Source organism: Ovis canadensis, chromosome 1, assembly GCF_042477335.2.
Source record: "Ovis canadensis isolate MfBH-ARS-UI-01 breed Bighorn chromosome 1, ARS-UI_OviCan_v2, whole genome shotgun sequence".
Taxonomy (NCBI): domain Eukaryota; kingdom Metazoa; phylum Chordata; class Mammalia; order Artiodactyla; family Bovidae; genus Ovis; species Ovis canadensis.
Window position 1 is genome coordinate 112,237,029 of NC_091245.1, and position 23,548 is coordinate 112,260,576.

Consider the following 23,548-nt stretch of genomic DNA (forward strand, 5'->3'; position numbering starts at 1 on the left):
TATTGATGTGAGAGTTGGACTGTGAAGAAAGCTGAGCACTGAAGAATTGATGCTTTTGAACTGTGGTGTTGGAGAAGACTCTTGTGAGTCCCTTGACTGCAAGGAGATCCAACTAGTCCATTCTAAAGGAGATCAGCACTGGGTGTTCTTTGGAAGGAATGATGCTAAAGCTGAAACTCCAGCCTTTGGCCACCTCATGCGAAGAGTTGACTCATTGGCAAAGACTCTGATGCTGGGAGGGATTGGGGGCAGGAGGAAAAGGGGACGTCAGAGGATGAGATAGTTGGATGGCATCACTGACTTGATGGATGTGAGTTTGAGTGAACTCTGGGAGATGGTGATGAACAGGGAGGTCTGGCGTGCTGCGATTCATGGGGTCGCAAAAAGTCGGACATGGCTGAGCAACTGAACTGATAGAAATGAATAAAGGGAGAAAGAAAAGTAGAATTTAAGGTGATTCTGGGACATTCAAGAGATATCCAATCAACAGAGTCTAGGGAGACAATTCTGTTTATGGAACAGGAATCGTAAGAGAAGCCAAGTTAAAAAGAGGTAAGCAAGAGCCAGAAGGATGGAAAAGAAAACTAGGATGGTGCAACTTAATGAGAGGTGAAAGGGGGAAACTTAAGGGTGGGGAGGATTCTGTAACGTCAAATGCTGCAGCGAGCACTGAAATACAGAGTAAAGACCTCTGTGTCTAGACATTAGCACCTTTTATAATTGCAGCTTCAGAAAAGTGGTGAGGCTAGATGTGAGGAAGTGAAAGCTTTGGACATATGCCATTCACTCTGGTGCTCTGATAGTAAACGATCAGTGATTTTGTTCCTCTCCTTCTTTCACACAGGAATTATCTATAGCCCATCTCTGGGAAGAGGAAAGTCAGAGGTCATACTCACTTCCACTCTAGTTGAAAAGTCATTTCTCAATCCATTGTCACCACCTTGAAATTCAGGATGAAATGTCTGTCTAGTGACCCTGGAACAGGGTTCCCTTCTCTCTGTCCCAAGTCCATCTGCAGCAGTATTCTCATACACTGTACCCTGAAGGAGAGGTTGGGTGGTTCTTTACTAAGAACTTCAGGTAAACATTCTAAAGCCACACAGGGTCCAAGCATTGTTTTGAGGGTGAATTGGAGAGTGGGTAAGGAAGATCAAGCATTGTTATTTTGGGTGTGGCTAATTTGCCCCTTTTACCAACATGATGTGGGGCAAAGCTTCATGGTTTAGTCCAGGAATTGAAAACTTAAACATTTACCAGGCAGATATAATGAATGAACGAAACAGGCAGGCCAGGCCAGGGATGAAGTGTAGAGTGCCAGTCCCATTTAGATTAGGATTAATGCTACTCACCAATGCTACTCAGCACCAGATAATTGTTTCCCTGTAGAAATGTGGTTCCACTGTGGTCAGATATCTGGCAAACATTAAAAAAAAAAATCAGGATCTTTAAGTGAATTGTTCCAATTTCTCATGTTACTATTTTGTTTTTGCATTTCCTTATAAATTTTATTTTCATGTTACTAATTTTTAAAAAAGCACTGTGGGGACCAAACACCTGTAGATAGAATCTTGGTCTCCAGCTTCCGGTTTGTGAATGTTTTTTTTAATTTGTTGCTGCACAGTTTGCAGGATCTTAGCTCCCCAACCAGGGATTGAACCTGGGCCCTTGGCAATGATAGTAAAAGTCCTAACCACTGAAGTGCCTGGGAACTCTTAGTTTGTGATTTCTGGTTTAGAAAGTAAGAAAGTATGCCAAGGAATATTTTAGTCCTTCCTTCATTCATACTGGCCACTCCCCACCTCTACAATACTTTATGGCATCCTGGGCCACTTTTTCTAAAGCACTCACTGATTGATTCTGAGTTATCTTCTCCTCCGTCTTTATCTGTTGGCCCCGAGGGAAGTAGAAGGATGGGCAATACCCAAAAGATAGGAATGAGGAAAAGACTGTGTAGCTTTTCCAACTCTTTTAGTTTCTCAAATTCACAAGAAGGCTCTTGGGTTTCTCTTACAGTACCTGAGATACCACGTGAGGTTCTGGAGAATTTTCTACTTTCTTGGAATTTCAAGTCCAGTGGAGATATATGTCTAGATATATGGATATATCAACCATAAGATTACATAAAATCTTATAAAATTATAAGCTTTATAAATAATTGAGGAACTACAGGAAGCTATGAGATTATATAACAGACAGCTGACTTAACTGGGTATGAGGATGAATGTGTTGAAGACTTCTCCAGAGAAATTATGTAGAAGCTAGGTCTGGAAGACAAAATAAGCATTAGCTAACCTGCTGTATGTGCTGTGTGTGTTTGTGTGTATGTGTGTAGAAAGTATTGCAGAGGGAACTCATTCTGTTAAGCCATAGAAGCAAGAGAGTTTGGATACTTCTAGGAGCTGAATGAAGACCAGTGTGATTGGGATGCTGTGAAAGAAGGGGTGACATGGTAGTAGGGGTCTTGAAGGCCATGCCAAAGGTTTGGAACTGCCACTGGTGTGACTGGGGTCTGCTTAAAAGGGAAAAGGACTTTTCTTCCTTTTTATTACCTTTCCAGGACAGCCAATCACAATTGTCTTACTTCAATCAAAGCAGTTTAATGGTGATGCATTTTCCTCCATTTTATTAAGGAATAAGCTTGCTTTCTGGACAAGGATAAAAATTTTGGTAGAAATTTCGTAGGCATTGCATGTTTTCTTCCCTGATTACAAAATTTGTCTTTTGGGAATGGAGCATGCAGGTCTTCATGGGTTTGCCTGCAGAATAGCAGATTAGTTCCAGTTGGTTAATTCCTTTTGTCTCCCGCAAGAAAGAAAAAGGTAATTAATTACATGGTGAGTGTTGGGTGGTCTTCAGGCCTAGAGAGACCTCTGACTGAGAATGTCCCATAGCAGTGGAGCCATTTACTCTTATGAGAAACAGTAGCAGAAGGAAAGGCTTGGAGAGGGAAATACAGAGATTTTAAATCTAGAGATTTTTTTTTTACCCTTCCTTTTTGACATCTTAAGTTTGATATGTGAATTAGGGGTAGAGTTGAGATTCCAAATAGACAGTCTGTGAGGTAAGGCCAGAGGTTAGGGTTAAGATTTAAATTTGGGAACCATTAGCTTATAAATTGTATTAAGGCAATGAGAATGACTAACATCATGTAAGAAGAACATGTAGGTGGAGAAGTAAAAGGGGCTCATGTCTGAGCCTTAGCTCCAGTCCTTACTGGTCCTGCATAGGTGAAGGGGTTCAGAAGGAGACTGAGAAGCAGCTAATAAGGAAGGAGGAAAGCTAGGGGAATCTGGTGTCATAGATTCCCAAGGAAAAGAGTGTGTCATTGGTAATACATATGGAGGAAGTTTAAAAGGTTCAAGGAAATATAAGAATCAAGAAGTCTATCTTTTATTTCCTGGTCTATACTGAAATGTAAGCTTAGTTTTTCTTATTAGCTCTTTTCTTATTTATCTCTTAGGTATTTATAGACACATTCCTAGTTCTTGTTTTAGTAGTGATTCCCTAGTGCTATCCAGACTTAAGGTGAATTCTGGTAGATTTCCTGCTCTTGATTTAGCAGTCCCTTTCATGCCATGATTTCTAATTGTTTTTTGCTGTTTTTGGGTATCCTAGATGTTGAACACGTTTCTCTACCTGCCCTGACTTCCACATGATTCTCATTTTTTCCCCTTTGAAAGACCTTGGAAATCTTATTTTTTTCTTGATCTCCTTGAGAAAAAGGCACTCTCTACTGAAAGAAATCTCCCCAAAACTTTAGGCCATCTTGCATGGGCATAGAAATAACCCTTCTTTTTTCTTTGATTCCTCCATGACTCTATTACTGGAAGCCCTTCCTTCTTCCTGAACAAATTTCTCAGTCCTGTTCTGATTGATAATATAATTAATAGCCAGTGTGTGTTTTAGTCGTTCAGTTGTGTTGGACTCTTTGTGACCCCACGGACTAGAGCCTGCCAGGCTCCTCTTTCTGTGGAATTCTCCAGGCAAGAATACTGGAGTTGGTTGCTATTCCCTTCTCCAGGGGATCGTCCTGACCCAGGGATTGAACCTGGGTCTTCTGCATTGCAGACAGATTCTCTACCATCTGAGTCACCAGGAAAGCCCTAATTAATAGCCAGTATTTGAGATTAGTTTAACTTTAGTGAATTTTGTTTTGCTCATTTATTGTTCCCATCATTATTTCCATTCTTCCTTACTCAACTCTCCCACTCCTTCCCATTAAATCTTGAGGTCTTGAGAGCTGGTCTCCATTACATAGTCTCTAGCACATGGGCCCTCTCCAAAAGTCCTGGGCTGTTTAAAGAAATTTTTAAATTTTGGAAGAATTTAGTTGGCTTAAAATCCACCAAACAGGGTTTCCCTGGTTGCTCAGTGGTAAAGAACATATCTGCCAACACAGGGAACAGAGGTTTGATCCCTGTTCCAGGAAGATCCCATTCATTGGACAACTCAGCCTGTGAGCTGCAACTACTGAGCACATGCACCACAGCTACTGAAGCCTGTGCACCTAGAGCCCATGATCTGCAATAAGAGAAACCACTGCAATGAGAAGCCCTCATGCCACGACTAAACAGCAGCCCCCACCCACCACAATTGGAGATGTAACTAGTTGCTATGTGCATTTTAAAGTGCTATTTGAATTTTAACTATCTATAGGTAAAAAATTAATCAAAAGCAAAAAGAACGTAGTAGAGCTACATGTTTTGACATTTAAAAATTGTTTAAGAAATATTCTTAAGCCAAAAAAAAAAAAAAAAGCAAGTTCTAAAAAAATTCCATTCTGGTAAAAAAGTTGTTCTTTCAATATGGAATCGTAGAACTTCCTTAGTGGTCCAGTGGCCAACATGCCATGCTCCCAATACAGAGGGCCTGGGTTTGATTCCTGATTGGGGAATTGTATCTCACATGCCACAATGAAGAGTTTGCATCTCACAACTAAGAATTCACATGCTGCAACTATACAAAAGATCTGGCATGCCACAGCTAAAAGATCCTACATGCTGCCAACTAAAGATTCTGTGTGCTGTAACTAAAAGAACCCACTTGTTGTGATGAAGGTTGAAGATCCTCTGTGCCACCACTAAGACTCAGCACAGCCAAATAAAAAAATTAAAAATATGGAATCATTAATAGTGGTTATCTTATAGATTAGGCAATTTTTTGCTTGTGGAATGTTGGAATTATTTATAATATATTTGTTATTTTATGATCAGAGAAAGATACACTTTAAAAAGATATATTAGAAAGACTTCAATTAGATAGTGGAATAAGAGATTCTAGTCCTTGTCCTACCACAGAAACACCAATTTAACAACCATTCATGGACAAAGATACCTTTATGAGTGCTCCAGAGTCCAGCTGAGAGGTTCTAGCACCCCAGTGGAACATAAAACCTGAGAATGAGAAAGGTGGCAGAAAGCTTATTTAAAGAAATAATAGCTGAAAACTTCCCAAATCTGGGAAAAAATGGATATCCAGATTCATGAAGGTTAAAGCAATAGAAATAGGTTGAGTCCAAAAATATCTACACTGAGATACATTGTAATTAAATGGTCAAAAGTCAAAAATAGAATTTTGAAATCCTCAAGAGAAAAATGACTTGTCAAATACAAGTAAATTCCCACAAAACTGTCAAAGGTTTCTCAGCAGGAGCCTTGCAGTCCAGGAAGGAGTGGAATGATATATTCAAAGTTCTGAAAGAAGACAACTGCCAACAGGAATATTTTATACCTGGAAAAACTTTTAGAAATGAAATAGAAAGACTTTCTCAGACAAATAAAAACTGAAGGAGATCTGCCTTACAGGAAATGCTAAGGGAAATTCTTCATATTGAAATGAAAGTGTGCTAAACAGCAACACCAAAGCAAATGAAAGTATAGATCTCATTGATAAAGGTAAGCACAGACAATCCCTAATGGTTCAACTTACAATTTTTTGATTTTACAATCATGTGAAAGTGTTATGCATTCAGTAAAATCCATACTTTGAATTTTGATCTTTTCCCCACTATGAATGTGTGATATGATACTCTCTTGTGATGCTGGGAAGGGCAGTGAGCCACAGCTCCCAGTCAGCCACATGACCACGAAGGCAAATAACTGATACATTTATAACCATTCTGTACCCATATATCCATTTAGTTATTTCAGTACAGTATTTAATAACTTACATGAGAATTCATCAGTACTCAATTATAAAATAGGCTTTGTGTTAGATGATTTTGCCCATCTGTAGGTTAACATGAATATCCTGAGCAGTTTAAGGTAAGACTGAGTGACTTCACTTTCACTTTTCACTTTCATGCATTGGAGAAGGAAATGGCAACCCACTCCAGTATTCTTGCCTGGAGAATCCCAGGGACAGGGGAGCCTGGTGGGCTGCCATCTATGGGGTCGCCCAGAGTCAGACACGACTGAAGCGACTTAGCAGCAGTAGCAGCAGCAGATGTATTAAATGCCTTTTGGCTTATGACATTTTCAACTTTCACTGGGCTTTTGGGGACATAATCCCATTGTAACTCAAGGAAGATCTGTATATAGACAATTATAGAATAATGTAATATTGTAATAGTGCCACATAAGTCATTTTTAACTCTAGTATAAAAGTTAAAAGATAAAGGTATTAACCATAAATATAAAAATCTATTAATGGATACACAATTTTTAAAATATGCATTATGACATCAATAGCAAACTGTGTAATGAGAAAATTTTGAATGCAACTATTCTATGAAGAGTTTTGCATGCAACTAAAGTTAAACTATTATTAGCTTAAAATAGACTGTTATAAGATGCTATATATAGGCCTCAGGGTAACCACAAAAAAACACCTAAAGAGATACACAAAAGAAAAAGAGAAAGAAGTCAAATCATATAAGCACAAAGAATTATCAAATCATAAAGAGAGGAAAAGAAGAACAAAAAAACAGCAAAATAAAAAATATTAACAAATGACAGTAGTAAGTCCTTAGTGAAAATGAAAGTGAAGTCGCTCAGTCGTGTCCGACTCTTTGCGAACCCATGGACTGTAGCTTGCCAGGCTCATCCTTCCATGGGATTTTCCAGATAAGAGTACTGGAGTGGGTTGCCATTTCCTTCTCCAGGGGATCTTCCCAACCCAGGGATCGAACCTGTTTCTCCCTCATTCCAGGCAGACGCTTTAACCTCTGAGCCACCAGGGAAGCCCAATAATTACTTATTAATTTAAATGTAAGTGGACTAAACTTTTCAATCAAAAATCTTAAAGGTGCTTGAATGGATACAATAAAAAGATCAAACTATATTCATTCTACAAGAGACTCACTGGATAGCCATAAGCTGAATGTAAAAGGTTAGTAAAATATATTACATGCAAATGGTAACAGGTATATGAAAAGATGCTCAACGTCACTAATCATCAGGAAAATGCAAATCAAAACCACAATGAAACATCACCTTATACCTATTAGGGTGACAATTATTTTAAAAAATCAAACAACAAGGACCTATTGTATAGCACAGGAACTGGTATAGTTCAACATTCAATGTCTTGTAATAACCTAAATGAAAAAGAATCTGAAAAAGAATATCTATATATCTGTATCTGAATCAGTTTGCTGTATACCTGAAACTAACACAACATTGTAAATCAACTATACTTTGAGGAAAAAAATCAAAAGATAAGTGTTGGTGAGGAGGATGTGGAGAAAAGGGAACACTTGTACACTGCTGGTGGGAATATAAATTGGTACAGACACTGTGGAAAATCGTATGGCATTTCCCCAAAATTGAAAAATAGAACTACAACATGATCCAGCCATTTTACTTCTGAGTATATATATACAAAGGACATGAAATTCATGGATGAACCTAGTGGACACTATGCCAAGTGAAATAATCCAGATGTGGGAAAACAAAGAGTATACAATCCTATTGATATGAGTAATATAAAACAATTAAACTTATAGAAGAAGAGAGCAGAATGGTGGTTACCAAGGTATAGGAAGAGGGGGAGTAGAGCAGGTGGAATAGGGAAGGTGTTGGTTAAAAGATACAAAGGCTCAGTTATGCAAGAGCAATGAGTCCCAGAGATCTACTGCATAGCATTGTGCCTATAGTTAAAATCAACACACAGAAACCCCTTGCATTCCTATACACGAATAATGAGAAAGTAGAAAAAGAAATTAAGGAAACAATTCCATTCACCATTGCAACAAAAAGAATAAAATACTTAGGAATATATCTACCTAAAGAAACTAAAGACCTATATATAGAAAACTATAAAACACTGATGAAAGAAATAAAAGAGGACACTAATAGATGGAGAAATATACCATGTTCATGGATCGGAAGAATCAATATAGTGAAAATGAGTATACTACCCAAAGCAATTTACAAATTCAATGCAATCCCTATCAAGCTACCAGCCACATTTTTCACAGAACTAGAACAAATAATTTCAAGATTTGTATGGAAATACAAAAAACCTCGAATAGCCAAAGCAATCTTGAGAAAGAAGAATGGAACTGGAGGAATCAACTTGCCTGACTTCAGGCTCTACTACAAAGCCACAGTCATCAAGACAGTATGGTACTGGCACAAAGACAGACATATAGATCAATGGAACAAAATAGAAAGCCCAGAGATAAATCCACACACATATGGACACCTTATCTTTGACAAAGGAGGCAAGAATATACAATGGAGTAAAGACAATCTCTTTAACAAGTGGTGCTGGGAAACTGGTCAACCACCTGTAAAAGAATGAAACTAGATCACTTTCTAACACCGCACACAAAAATAAACTCAAAATGGATTAAAGATCTAAACGTAAGATCAGAAACTATAAAACTCCTAGAGGAGAACATAGGCAAAACACTCTCAGACATAAATCACAGCAGGATCCTCTATGATCCACCTCCCAGAATTCCGGAAATAAAAGCAAAAATAAACAAATGGGATCTAATTAAAATTAAAAGCTTCTGCACAACAAAGGAAAATATAAGCAAGGTGAAAAGACAGCCTTCTGAATGGGAGAAAATAATAGCAAATGAAGCAACTGACAAACAACTAATCTCAAAAATATACAAGCAACTTCTGCAGCTCAATTCCAGAAAAATAAACGACCCAATCAAAAAATGGGCCAAAGAACTAAATAGATATATCTCCAAAGAAGACATACGGATGGCTAACAAACACATGAAAAGATGCTCAACATCACTCATTATTAGAGAAATGCAAATCAAAACCACAATGAGGTACCACTTCACACCAGTCAGAATGTCTGCGATCCAAAAATCTGCAAGCAATAAATGCTGGAGAGGGTGTGGAGAAAAGGGAACCCTCCTACACTGTTGGTGGGAATGCAAACTAGTACAGCCACTATGGAGAACAGTGTGGAGATTCCTTAAAAAATTGCAAATAGAACTACCTTATGACCCAGCAATCCCCCTGCTGGGCATACACACCGAGGAAACCAGAATTGAAACAGACACATGTACCCCAATGTTCATCGCAGCACTGTTTATAATAGCCAGGACATGGAAACAACCTAGATGTCCATCAGCAGATGAATGGATAAGAAAGCTGTGGTACATATACACAATGGAGTATTACTCAGCCGTTAAAAAGAATTCATTTGAATCAGTTCTGATGAGATGGATGAAACTGGAGCCGATTATACAGAGTGAAGTGAGCCAGAAAGAAAAACACCAATACAGTATACTAACACATATATATGGAATTTAGGAAGATGGCAATGACGACCCTGTATGCAAGACAGCAAAAAAGACACAGATGTGTATAACGGACTTTTGGACTCTGTGGGAGAGGGAGAGGGTGGGATGATTTGGGAGAATGACATTCTAACATGTATACTATCATGTAAGAATCGAATCGCCAGTCTATGTCTGACGCAGGATACAGCATGCTTGAGGCTGGTGCATGGGGATGACCCAGAGAGATGTTATGGGGAGGGAGGTGGGAGGGGGATTCATGTTTGGGAATGCATGTAAGAATTAAAGATTTTAAAATTTAAAAAATAAAAAACTTAAAAAAAAGAATATTGCACTTATACTTAAAAATGTAAGAGGGCAGATCTTATGTGCTCTTATCACACACAAAAAATTAAAAATTAAAAAGAGAGTGGAGGAAATTTTTGGATGTGATGATATATTACCATTTACAGTATTGATTGTGGTTATAGTTTCATCAGTGTATATTTATCTTCAAACTTATCAGCCTATTTGCATCAAGAATGCACAGCTTTTTGTATGTCGGTTGTTCCTCAATAAAACATTTTTTTAAAAATTGGAGGATTCAACCCTGGGGAAAAGGAGGATTATTTCTCAGATGAGGTGAATGAATGGAATTAGAAAATTTGAGCAGAGATAGGATAGGAAATAATGTAGAAACAGTATACACAGACAGTGTATCATTTTTCCTTTCTTATTGTGCTGAAGGCCTGTAAGAAGATTATACTAGTTCAGGTGAATGTAATTTAATAATAATAATAATAATAACAAACAGTTAAGAATACAACAATAATGATGGCTGGCTCTTAATTGATTGAGCTCTTTTATTTGCTAACCATAATGCTAGGAGTTTCAGGTGAATTGTTTTACTTAATTCTCACAAAACTTCACTACTTCATAAACAACTCCATTTTATTTATTTATTAATATTTATTGAACACTTGCTATATGTTAGGGATATGGTGATAAACAAAATTATCATGGTCCCTCTTCTTGAAGAGCTTATGGTATAGTAGGAAAAACAGACATTAAAAAATGAAAATAAATATTTAATGACACATAATAAATGACATAGAAGGTGTGATAGAGTAATAGGGGGCTGGATTTCAGATAGAAGGGCGTGGGAAGGTGTCTCTTGGAATGTGACATAGGTAAGCTGACACCTAAAAATAAGGAGAAACCAGGCAGGCAGAGGAAGGGCCTTGAGGCAGAAGTAAATAGGTCTGTTAACATAGATCATTCTTTCCTCTAATAAGGGAGATAAAAGAAGATCTCAAAGGCTAAATAGAGATAGTGGAGGAAGAATGATGCTAGTTGAGGGTGGGATGGGCCAGACTGTCTAAAGCCATGTATATTCAACTTTTATCCTGAGTGCATTAGGAAGTCTTGAAGTATTTTAAGCAGACAAGTGAAGGATCTGATTTATGTTAAAAACAATACTTTGGCTATGTCATGGAGAATGGATTTGAGGGAGCCAAGAGCAAATATTGGGGAGAATTGCTCTGAGTTTATTGTAGCATTCAGGTTAAAAGGATGATGGTTGTACATCGGATGGTGGTTGCAGATTTGGAGAAAAGTGGAGAAGTCCACTCATTGGAGGTAGAGTGCAAAGGGCCTGGTTATAGAGAAGCTGAGTTCAGTTCAGTCGCTCAGTCGTCTTTGAATCTTTGTGACACCATGGACTGAAGCCAGTGATAACTTAAGTCCTTCATTTGTATAACAGGGCTGATCCACTGCTGGCCTCCTTTTTCAGTGTAGGAGACCAAAGCTGGAAGAGGTTAGGTAACATGTTCCAGGAGGTACATCTAGTAAATGATGTATTATGATAAGAGCATTGGGTCAACTCCAGAGAAAATACGCGTAACCAACACACTGTATTCCCTCCCAGTGAGTCACAGTCCTGCTGCTTTCTAAAAGGAGAGAACTGGTGGTCTTCTGAATTATAACCTCTCTGCCAACCATGAGTCCATTTGCTTCGTTACCTAAGAGAAAGTCAATAGCCAGACTCGTTTTTTTCTTTTTAACCCTTTCCCCCCGGTAACCGTAAGATCATTCTTTAAGTCTGTGAATCTGTTTCTGCTTTGTAAATAAGTTCATCTGTATCATTTGTTAAAAAGATCTGCATATCACTTAGTATAATAATCTCCAGGTCCACCCACGTTGCTGCAAATGGCATTGTTTCATTCTTTTAGATGGCTGAGTAATGTTCCATTGTATAAGTGTACCACATCTTTATTATCTATTCTATTGGTGTACACTTAGGTTGCTTCCATGTCTTGGCTATTGTAAATCATGCTGCAATGAATGTTGGGGTGCTTATATTCTTTTAAACCACGTTTTTCTTCAGATATGTGCCCAATAGTGAAATTGATGAATCTCATGGTAGCTCTATTTTTAGTTTTTTTTTTTTTTTTTAAAGGAAACTCCTTACTGTTCTCCATTGTGGCTGTATGAATTTACATTCCCACCAACAGTGTAGGTGGGTTCCCTTTTCTCCACATCCTCTCCAGTATTTATTGTTTGCATATTTCTTTGGCTATTCAGGGTCTTTTGTGTCTTCATACAAATTTTAAGACATTTTGTTCTAGTTCTGTGAAAAATGCCATTGGCAGTTTGACAGAGATTTCATTGAATCTGTAGATTGCCTTGGGTAATATAGTCATTTTGACAATGTTGATTCATCCAATCCAAGGACACGGTATATGTTTCCATCTGCTTGTGTGGTCTTTGATCTCTTTCATCAGTGTATTATAGTTTTTGAAGTACAGGTTTTTGTTTCCTTAGGTAGATTTATTCCTAAGTATTTTATTCTTTTTGATGCTGTGGTAGATGGGATTATTTCTTGAATTTATCTTTCTGATCTTTTGTTGTTGGTGTATAGAAATGTAACAGGTTTCTCTGCATTAATTTTGTATCTTGCAACTTTACCAAATTCACTGATGAGCTCTAGTAGTTTTCTGGTCTCATCTTTAGAATATTCTATGTGTAGTATCATGTCATCTGCAAACAGTGATGATTTTGCTTCTTTTCCAATTTGGATTTCTTTTCTTTTCTTCTCGGACTGCCATGGTTGGTACTTCTAAAACTATTTTGAATAAAAGTGGTGAGAGTGGACATCCTTGTCTTGTTCCTGATCTTAGAAGAAATGCTTTCAGCTTAACTGTTGAGTATGATGTTAGTTTCAGGTTTGTCACATGCTAAGTCGCTTCAGTCATGTCTGACTCTGTGCCACCCCATGGACAGCAGCCCACCAGGCTCCTCTGTCCACAGGATTCTCTAGGCAAGAATACTGGAGTGGGTTGCCATTTCCTTCTCCAAGGTTTGTCATATATAGCGATTATTATGTTAAGGTAGTTTCCCTCTATGACCACTTTATGGAGAGGATTTTTTTCAGTTTTATTTATTTATTTTTTAAAAAATTTATTTATTTTAATTGGAGGCTAATTATGTTACAATATTGTAGTGGTTTTTGCCATATATTAACATGAATCAGCCACAGGTGTACATGTATTCCCCATACTGAACCCCCCTCCCACCACCCTCCCCAAGAGTTTTTTAAAAATCATAAATGTGTGTTGAATTTTGCCAAAAGCTTATTCTACATCTATTGAGATGACCATATAATTTTTATCCTTCAATTTGTTGATGTAGTGTATCACAATGACTGATGTGCAGATATTGAAAATCCTTGCATCCCTGGGATAAATCACACTTGATCATGATGTATGATCTTTTCAATGTCTTGTTGAATTCAGATTGCTAGTATCTTTTTGAGAATTTTTGCAGGCATATTATCTGATGTATATTTTGGCCCGGAGCAAATTAAGAAATGTTATTTGGGTCACATTCTGGAAATGATGTTATTCCTTAAATGTTTGATCTGGGTAAGCAGATTCAAGTCTGATAATCCTAGATATTCAAATTATGTTGTCAGGCAGAAACCAAGCTCTGTTCTTTCTCATGGGATCAGGAGCAGATATGTAATTCTGAAATTCCTTTGAAGTCTTTCAGAAACTTACACGACGTTGTGATGGGCAGTTGTCTTGGAATAAATGGGCTTCCTCTAGTAGGAAAAAGAGAAAAATAAAGAAGGTCAACAGAAACCAGAGTGTCAGGCTGTTCCTCGTTGTTATAGAGGTGTCTGGAAATCACTGTGGGCAGACAGGGATATTCACAGCCTAAGGTAAGATTAAATTAAAAGAAAAATAAGTAGCTCACATCACTTTGCTGTACAGCAGATATTGGCATAACATTGTAAATCAACTATACTTCAAATAAAAATAAACAGATCTATATTTTTAAAAAGTAGGTTAAAAACTCAGTTAAGTGTGGTGATCCTAATATTAATACAAGATAACTTCCTGGATGTGTTTTAGGTGTGCCCTGAGACTTTCTGTATCCTGTATTTCTGGCATCTGTAAAATGTTCCCTTTACTATTACTATATTTGTGAAATCTTAGGTGTGAGAAGAGAGATAAGAATGTAAGAACAGCTGGCAATTATGGGCTTACCTCTTGGGGATGATTAACTTCAGAGTAGATTGTGGTGGAGTCATAGTTTTTCACAGGATTTGAGCTTTTTGCTTCCTGTAGAACACAATCATATTGATCTGGCTTACATAAAGAGATATGTACTCATGCATACATATATTCACATAAAGAGATATAAACTCATGCAAACAGATATATTCTTGGGAAAGGCAGTGTGACGAAAGAGGGATGATGTTAAAATTCTTCAGGAGGAAGGCTATGGAGTGTTTAGCAAGAGGAACTGGAAATCAAGCACCACTAGCTCTCAGATTGGTGAAGGATTAGTCATCTTTCCTGAGCCCCAAACTGAAGCACAACACTCCAGTAAACCAGTGGGCTCATGAACCAGAGAAAGGCAGAAGGGTGACCTTGTTGGCAGGTGATGTGAAGGAAAGAAAGCATTCTTGTCCTGCATCCAGCTCTACTCTCTTTCCTCCATTTTTAAGAACTAACCTACAAGGACTTCCCTTGTAGTCCACCAGTTAAGAATCTGCCTGCCAAGGCAGGGGACATGAGTTTGATTTCTGATCTGGGAGGATCGATGCTACATGCCATGGGAAAACTAAGCTCATGCGCCACAACTACTGAAGTCTGTGCACCCTAAAGCCCATGCTCTGTAACAAGAGGAGCCACTGCAAAATGAGAATCCTACACACTGCAGCTAGTGAGTGAGCCCTGCTCACTGCAACTGGAGAAAGACTGTGAGCAGCAACAAATACCTAGTGCAGTCAAAAAAAAAAAAAAAAAAAAAAGAAGAAAAACTAACCTACACTACCAAATGGTTATTGTATTACATCTTTGGTCTCAGATCTTTACTACCTATAACTGGAGGTATTGCCTGCTCTATTTTGCCCCTGTGGTTCTAATAGCCTCGTCATCATGTCATTGGGGTCTCCTTGAGCATGGAGAACTGTTAGAATAGGAATACCTTGTCTTAAGAATGGCTCTGCTTGGAATAAAAAGCTTGATGATAACAGAAGTCCCCTGTGCTCATAGTTTTTGGCATTTTAAATGAACCTCTGAAACTCTCCAAAGTACCATGTTTTGCTAAAGAAAAAGTTAGCAAATTTGTTGGAGATTAGATTCTTGGTTTGTTGTGAGTGATTCATCTTGCCATCAAGAGAAAACTGGAAAGGCAATTGAAATAACTGAGGTGAGAGCATCTCTTCTTGTTTGCTATCTTTAAAGAGGCTTCCTTGCAAACATCTGTAAAGGGCTTTTTGAAGAGAGATTTGTTGTGAAATCCAAGGTTTCTAGCTAGACCACTGCTTCCATTATTGAAGAATGCTGCCTCTCTTGACTTATTTTTCATTAGATATGGAACTGGTCTCCCAGTATGTGTAGTGTTATTTAGAAATGCACCATTTGTAGGTGCTTTATTTTGGGGCTGATGAAGAATTACTGATGCATGGTGGGGAGTTCCTGATGCCTGACCAAGGCCATCCTGTTATGTCGCTAGAGGGGAGGGGATGATCGAGGGCTGCTCATGCCTTTAGTGTCTTTCACAGTTGAGGGATTGCCAATTCTTGTCACTCTTTCTCTCTTAAGAGGCTCTTCTGAGCCCTGATATTTCCCCTACAAAAGGATGAGAAGCCCCCTGATACAGAATTGTGTCCTTTGGGAACTCTCAAACTTGACGGAACTTTATCCATCCAGCAGATATTTACTGGGCTTCATGCTAAGACACAGGGGAAGAGAAAGGAAGACAATTTTCACTTCCAGGCAGCTTGTAAGTAAGCTGAAGGGATATGACTTACTGATGCATTACATAGTTAGATTAAGCAGTGTAAAGCAGGGTATGAGTAAACACTCCACTGGCGTGAGACCAAAATGGTGTAGAAAGGTCCCACACATAACTCTTCTCATTGCCTTCACTTCATCTCAGTGGTGTACACCTTTTGGATTTAGTCAGATAATTGTGACAAGTTCATGAATAATGACTGTAAATAATGACCATGATGGAGTATAAAGCTGAAAGTACTCACCTTGTTTGAATGGGTGACCTGCGCATACACAGTGTTCCCTGAAGAGAAGGAAGCGTACTCTAAGTTACTCACAGTCTCTGCTGTTAACATAGGAAGACACAGTCAATGGCTGAAGGACTCTGCTCTGCTCTCCCAGGACCTTGTCAACCCCTCGTCACTCTCTGGCGCCAAAGAGGTAGTTATTTGAAACATTGCCCTTCCTTAGGGTACATTCATTTTCCCAGTCTTGGGAGTTCAGGGTTGAACCAGAACATTTTCGGCCATTTGATCTATTTCTGACCTCATCTCCTGGGAGAACATGGTCTTGAGCTACCCTAAAGCCTCAGAGTCTCTCTAGATTCACAGGAAGGGAAGCTTCTGGGACAAAACAGCACTGGCTTCACGGGAGCTAGAGAATCTCACTGGTGAGCATAAGGGAGCCAGATTGTCTCACATATATAATACTGTTCAACTTTTCAGAGCTCCTTAGAGTGGGTTTGATTATATTAGAGATGAGAAACTTGAGGCTCAGAAAGTTTTACTGCCTCAGTGCAGATTTACACAGGAAATTTACAGGAAATGATCAAATAAGAATTTGAATGCATGCTTCTGACTCATAGCTCAGTTGGTAAAGATTCCGCCTGCAATGCAGGAGACCCTGGCTTGCTTCCTGGTTTGGGAAGATTCTTGGGCTTCCCTTGTGGCTTAGCTGGTAAAGAATCCAGCAATGCGGGAGACCTGGGTTTGATCCCAGGGTTGGGAAGATCCTCTGGAGAAGGGAATGGCTACCAACTCCAGTATTCTGGCCTGGAGAATTCCAGGGACTGTACAGTCTGTGGGGTCACAAAGAGTCAGACACGACTGAGCAACTTTCACTTCAAACTCAATACCAAACCCTGGCTGAACAGAGTGACGGGGTCAGGCAGTCACCTTTGGGCATTTGATGCTCCAGTCCTGCCTTTACACTGCGCCTGCTGCTGATAATGGACAGGCCATGAGCCCTTTCACTGGCACTTAGTCTCTCCATTGACAGGACGGGGGAATGGCCCTAATCCCATCCCAAGAAATTGCCTGAGTGACCAATTTGCTTTCTTGTAAGGGACCCTGTAGGTCCCACAGGGGATAGACTTGTACAATTCCAGGTCTTCTTCCCTTGCACCATCTGGTCCATCTGAATAGTGACATTCTGACCGCCTCCTCTCTCATTATCTAGCCCTCTGATCAACCCTCTTCATTTCCATTTGGCTCTTGCCATCTGTTTAGTGACTGGGAACTAAGAGTCTGGAAGCTCACCAGGACACTGGGTTTGCTGAGTAGAGAATTGAAAGAAACCTGAAAAATAAAATCAGGAAAACTGAAATATGTGACTGTAGCGAGAGAAGCCTTCCATCCTCTACCCCTGTAGGTGTCTCTCTGGAGTAACAGCCCCCAACCCTTTGGCTCCCGGGACGGTTGGTGGAGGGGGTGGTTTCGGGATGGTTCAAACACATTACATTTATTGTGCATTTTATTTCTATTTTGTGGCAATCTCAAGATAGTCTGCCCTGACTTTAGGGTTAGAGTTCTCATTCTTATGAGAATCTAATGCCACCCCTAATCTACAGGAGGTGGGGCTTAGGTGATGTGAGCGATGGCGTGTGGCTGTAAATACAGATGAAGCTTCATTCGCTTGCTCACTGCTGACTTTCTGCTATGTGAACTGGTTCCTAAGAGGCCCCAGACTGGTATGGGTGTCAGGGAATCCTGCTCTAGAGGATGTGGTGGGAAAGGGACCCAGAAGGGAGGGCAGGCAGACCCTGAGGTTGGGTCCTGCATTTTCTAGTAGGACAGTCTCCTTAGGAAATTAGCACATATGTGTTCACAGCCCAAGTGTCGTCCCAGTGGACTGACTGAGCCGAGTTTGCATTTTTCCCCCCTTTACCTGTCTTGTGCAAGACAGAGTCTTGTAACAGCCCCAGACTCTAAGTCTCTGAAGCCTGAAAGAAGTAACAATAAGAAGAAAGGAAAACCTGCTACTTTTCTCCTCTGAACAAATATAAATATCAATGCAATGAAGAATATACATGTCAAAACAACCACAATGATAATCCATCTGATATCCAGGTATTCATTTTTCCCATTAATAACACCTGAAAAGAGAGAGAGAGAAAAAAAAAAAGACGTTGCACTTGAGATGCATTGAGTGAGGCCCAGAGTGGTATTTAGAGCCTCCACTGCATCTCAGTTAGACCATCTTTGGGGGTTGGGTGGGTTCATCTATACCCAGAGGTTCTGGGGGTCTGGGCAGGATTTCTGCAAGTGGGAGTCTCATTTAGGCAGATAGGTCAGGGTGGAGCCTGGTAGAGACAGAAAGAACAAGCGATCTTGCCTTCCTAAGGACTTTTCTCCTGGGGTCTGGGAGGCTTAGAGAAATGGTTGGTGGAGGGGGAGGGAAAAGGAGAGCTCTCTAGAGGAGTAACAGACACAGAGCTCCATGGGGTGTCTGTCCTCTCCCAGCATCACTCAGCTGTCTCCCATTGGGCCACTGTTTTAGGAATCATAGAGGGCATGAGTGACACCCCACACCCCACAACACTCAAGGTCCTCAGAGAGACCTGAGACAGACTTACCTTCACAGACACTCTTGTCAGAGACAGAGGAGGATAAAAAGCTGACAGGATTCTCAGCTATGCAGGTGTAGGTCTCTTCACTGAGGCTCTTGGGGTCCCAGGATATAGAGAGATTTGTTTCACTATGATATGGAATTCCTGCAACCTGCCACCTGAATGAGACGTTATCATTTGGATTCTCCACAGAGCAGGTCAGCTGGATCTCACAAGTATTATTTTCAGAACGTTTGGTGTGATGGGCTACTTGTAAGTTGCTCAGTCGTCCTGTGTGCAGAGAAGAGGTCTGGATGAAGGACAAATGGCTTGGCTCAGCCCTCTGTGAAAAATCTCTACCACCTCCATGTTTCCATGTATCCCACCTGACACTGCTGTATACTCTGTAAATAACTCTGTGTGTGCTGCCTAATTGATAGGATTGAGGCCTCTGGTGACCAAACGATGAGGGACATCAGTATGAGACAGAGTAGGTAGTGGAAGAGAGGGAAGGGAAAGACTGGAGTTTCTGCCAGCTAGTCAGGTGATTTTGAGCTGATCACTTTAATTTTTGGAGCTCTAGTTTATTCCTGGGGTCATTCTAGCCCTTGTTCACTGCCCCTTGTGTAAAGATAATTTGGAGACTATGCAGCCCAGCCTTAGACAGTTCAGAAACCAGAAGAGCAGCTGCATGAGCCCTGTTTCCTCCATTATCAGAATTTTCCTAGCTGGGATGGAAGAGAAAAGCTTAACTTACTTGGAGAACCAAATTTCCCACAACTTTGTTGGGATATTGGTTCTCATTGGATCTGGTGCTGCCTCAAATGATAACAAAGAGATCTTGATGCAGAGTGTCAGCAAGTCAGAAAGCGGTGTGTTGAGAACTAAAGAATTAGGGAAGGAAGGAGTGAAGAAACAGAGCAAGCAAGCAGTTCATGGGAAGGAAGAAGTGCAATAGATTTGGGCATTTGAGAATGCACATGATACAGATACTTCTGAGAGCTGAGAGCAGAAAATATTGCCTAAAACTGTATCAGCAGCTGTGAATCAGTGTGAACATAGAAGCAATACAGGAAAACCTTCTGACCTAGACTTGGCCCAAGGGTTGAAATAAACATGACCTAGTAAAAAATGGAATGACTCCAACTATCTCATTAGAAGAGATTAGGCAAAGCATTAAGTTTAGCTAACTGAGTAGGGGTTGTGGAACATACCTTATTTGAAAGGAATTTTCATGTCATGGCAAGAGTGGATTTGGAGTTAGGAAGACCTAGGTTAGAATCACGGCTTTGTCATTTACTGGCTACATGACCACGGACAAATTTTAGTCTCTGCTTGCCCCAATTTCTTCATCTGTAAAACTGGGCAATAATACCCACTTCTTGGATAATTATGAGGCTTAAATGAGATAGCACATAGCACAGCAATGGCAAATGTTTGGCTTGAATGTTTACCTCCTTCAACCAATGTCTATTGCTGACCTCAAAAACCTATATTGATATCTGACTCCACTTGATGAATATATAATTACCTGCTTGACATTTCCACCTGAATATAATGTATATCCCCAAGTCAACATGTCCAAAAATATACTCCAGTTATTCTCCACCTCTGAAAAGTAGAAGCCAAAGTCCTTGTGAAGGCTCCCAGAGCCTTAGATGACGTGGTTCCCTATTTCCTTACTGGCCTCGTTTCCTGTTACTCTCTATTACTCTGCTTGTTGATGTTTGAGCCTGCCAGACACAGAGAGGCCTGTGCTGGATAGCTCTTCCCTCAGATATCTGCATGGCTCACTCTTTCGCCTCCAACTGGCTTTGGCTCTAATGTCATCTTCTCAATGAGGCTTATTATGACTCCTCCATTTAAAACAGACTGCTGCTTTCTGGCATTTCTGGTGGTTCTTATGTTGTTCTAATCTCTTTTTCCATGAGTTTGTCTCATGGCTTACTTATTGTGTTCTTTGTTCATATATAATGTGTATTTTCCTTATTGCCGCCATATCCTCTACCCAGAATGTCAGCCCCATGATGAGGTCAGAGATCTTTGTTTTGTTCACTGACGTATCTCAAGGGACTAAAACAGAGTCTCGAACATCATTCATGGTTAACAAATACAGTTGACTCAGTGAATAAACTTAACATGACTCACATTTTTCTTAACACTGAATCTTAGGCTACTGCTGCTGCTGCTAAGTTGCCCCAGTCGTGTCTGACTCCATGCGACCCCATAGACGGCAGCCCACCATACTCTGCCATCCCTGGGATTCTCCAGGCAAGAACACTGGAGTGGGTTGTCCTTTCCTTCTCCGAATCTTAGGCAGTTACTCCCAATTAATTGATATTGGCCCATAAGATCAAATCTTTGCTATCCCTAGCTTAGTACACACAGATTAATTGGTCAATGTTTTAAAAAGCCAGTAGTTTTTATCTTAAAATTCCTTTGCACAATTGTAAAACAAACATGTTTGTGTACCTTACATCTGTTTTTGTGTATGTGCTTTTGAAGGAGAGGCACTCCAAAATGCCCTGGGAATGTATTGGCATTCAGTCTCAAGAGTGCGGTTGTTGCAGAAGTTGTACTTGGTCTTCTAAATAGTCGCAGAAGAAACTTGTCTCAACAAGCATAATGGAGCCTGGTACAGGGTCAAGGAGTCATAAGATTTAAGTTCTAATCTCAGCTCTGTCACTAACTGCTGTGCAATGTCATTGAATTGTTTTGTTTCTGGACCTCAGTCTAGCTCCAAATGCCATACTTTTTACCACAAGTCTATAGTGCATATTTGCAGTCACATAGAATTGAAATATATACTATTTTTAAGTCCATACAAAATTAAGCCCAAGTTTTGACTCACTGAAGATCTGCAGGTTATAATCGGTGTTCAGATAAGAGGTTGATGTGGTTATCTGGGCACGGTAATGTCCCACGTCTGCCATTGTCAGATTGTTGATCTGCAAGGAGTAGGACTTGGTGACATTCAGTTGATCTTTCCGTTTTGGATCAGTCACCTGTATTTTTGCTTCTTTTGGCAATATGAAGATGACAGAGTTTCCCTTGTGAAGCCAGGTGATGGACATGATGTTCTCTTTCTCAGAAAAGTTTGAGGAAAGAGTTACAGACTCCCCCAGGACACCATTCACAACCAGTGGGGGTGAGCTGTCTTCTGAAATTGAGTTCCCTGTGAAGACAGAAAGGAAACTGCTGTGACTTTCCCTTCCCTGCCCCTACTTCCCGCACCCTTTCTCCTTATGCTGCCAGTCTGTTAGAGCTCACTGACACCGAAGCCCAAAGATAAGATGAAGAGGAAAAGGGTTGGGAGGAGTGCTGAAGTAGACAGAGGCTCCACCAACAAAATGCCTGGCACCCTTGGTTGATGAATAGTTGGTCCCAGCCAGTCTACCTGTGACCAGCTAAATGCCACACCTGGGTCATAGCCATACTATCTGACCCCAGCCTCTGAGTTATCTGGGCATGAGATGGAGAGGGACAACTGCATCCAATCCCTGGCACAGATTTCAAAAACTGCAACTCTTTACTGATGAAATAGAATTAAAGCTTGACATTTAGTAAATACCTGCTGTGTTCAACGTAGTAGGCTTGTGAGATTTAAAGGACTAATAGGAATTTACAGTTCTTATACTTTATTTCATCTGATACTGACAACAATTTTGACAAGTAGGATGAATATTATCATATCCATTTACAGACAAGGATCTGAGGCACAGAGTAGTTAACTAATTTTCCTAGGGTTGCCCAGCTAAAGAATAACAGAGTTGGGATTCAGATCCAACTCCTTTGACTCTAACTATTTTGTGCTCCTTGCATGATACCAGAAGATATCTTTTCTGCTCCCAAAAGATAATTGTCTAGGAGTTGAGAAGATAAAAACTGGTAAGTATAAATTAATACATATAACTTCAAAGTAACATGTAATGGTTACACTCTCATGAGCCTATCTCAGAGCCATTAATGTTTGAGCAAAAAAGGTGAAATGGTTACAATAATTTTTAAAGAAGATTCTTCCTTAACATCCTTTGCCAAATTCCTAGCATTTATCATACTGTTTTGTAGCCTTCTGTTCTCTTGTTATCTTAACTTAATCATCTCATTTAATAGTTATCTTAATTATCTTTATATCTGAGCACAGAGCCTGACACAAAGTAGGATCTGGAAACATTTGAGTGAATCAATGAATAAGTAATCATTACCACTAGGATTCAGCAATATGTGAACTGAGAACCTCCATATGTTCAAGCTGGATTTAGAAAAGGCAGAGGAATCAGAGATCAAATTGCCAACATCCGCTGGATCACAGAGAAAGCAAAAGAATGCCAGAAAAAACATCTACTTCTGCTTCATTGACTACGCTAAAGCCTTTGACTGTGTGGATCACAACAAACTGTGGAAAATTCTTAAAGAGATGGGAATATCAGACCACCTTATCTGTCTCCTGAGAAAGCTATATGCAAGACAAGAAGCAACAGTTAAAACTGGGCATAGAACAACAGACTGGTTCAAAATTGGGGAAGAAATATGTCAAGCCTGTATATTGTCACCCTAATTACTTAACATATGCAGAGTACATCATGTGAAATGCCAGGGTGGAGGAATTACAACCTGGAATCAAGATTGCCCAGAAAAATATCAGCAACCTCAGATATGCAGATGATACCAGTCTAATGGCAGAAAGTGAAGAGAAACTAAAGAACTTCTTGATGAGAGTGAAAGAGGAGAGTGAAAAAGCTG

General features: G+C 39.8%; 1 protein-coding gene across 26 annotated transcripts in view; it reads right to left on the minus strand.

Annotated features, from left to right (window-relative positions):
- The window catches only part of SLAMF6 (SLAM family member 6), a 113,773-nt gene that overhangs the window by 79,705 nt on the left and 10,520 nt on the right, over positions 1-23,548 (minus strand). For 4 of the 26 annotated variants that reach the window (XR_011247733.1, XR_011247720.1, XR_011247732.1 and 1 more), the window contains exons 2-12: positions 21,657-21,980; positions 18,833-19,096; positions 18,233-18,352; positions 17,517-17,555; positions 16,245-16,282; positions 14,242-14,316; positions 13,750-13,793; positions 5,335-5,393; positions 2,017-2,264; positions 1,350-1,413; positions 897-1,040 (exon numbers count right to left, since the gene is read on the minus strand). Coding sequence is in view for 12 of the 26 variants with exons in the window: in XM_069545747.1 (XP_069401848.1) it covers positions 2,597-2,756; positions 13,750-13,793; positions 14,242-14,316; positions 16,245-16,282; positions 17,517-17,555; positions 18,233-18,352; positions 18,833-19,096; positions 21,657-21,980 (1,064 nt within the window). In the remaining 14 variants the exon portion in view is untranslated. Of the gene's footprint in view, positions 1-896; positions 1,041-1,349; positions 1,414-2,016; positions 2,757-5,334; positions 5,394-11,217; positions 13,040-13,114; positions 13,794-14,241; positions 14,317-16,244; positions 16,325-17,516; positions 17,556-18,232; positions 18,353-18,832; positions 19,097-21,656; positions 21,981-23,548 lie in introns of those variants that run through there. The other 22 variants (XR_011247730.1, XR_011247713.1, XR_011247736.1 and 19 more) reach the window with 21 other exon arrangements.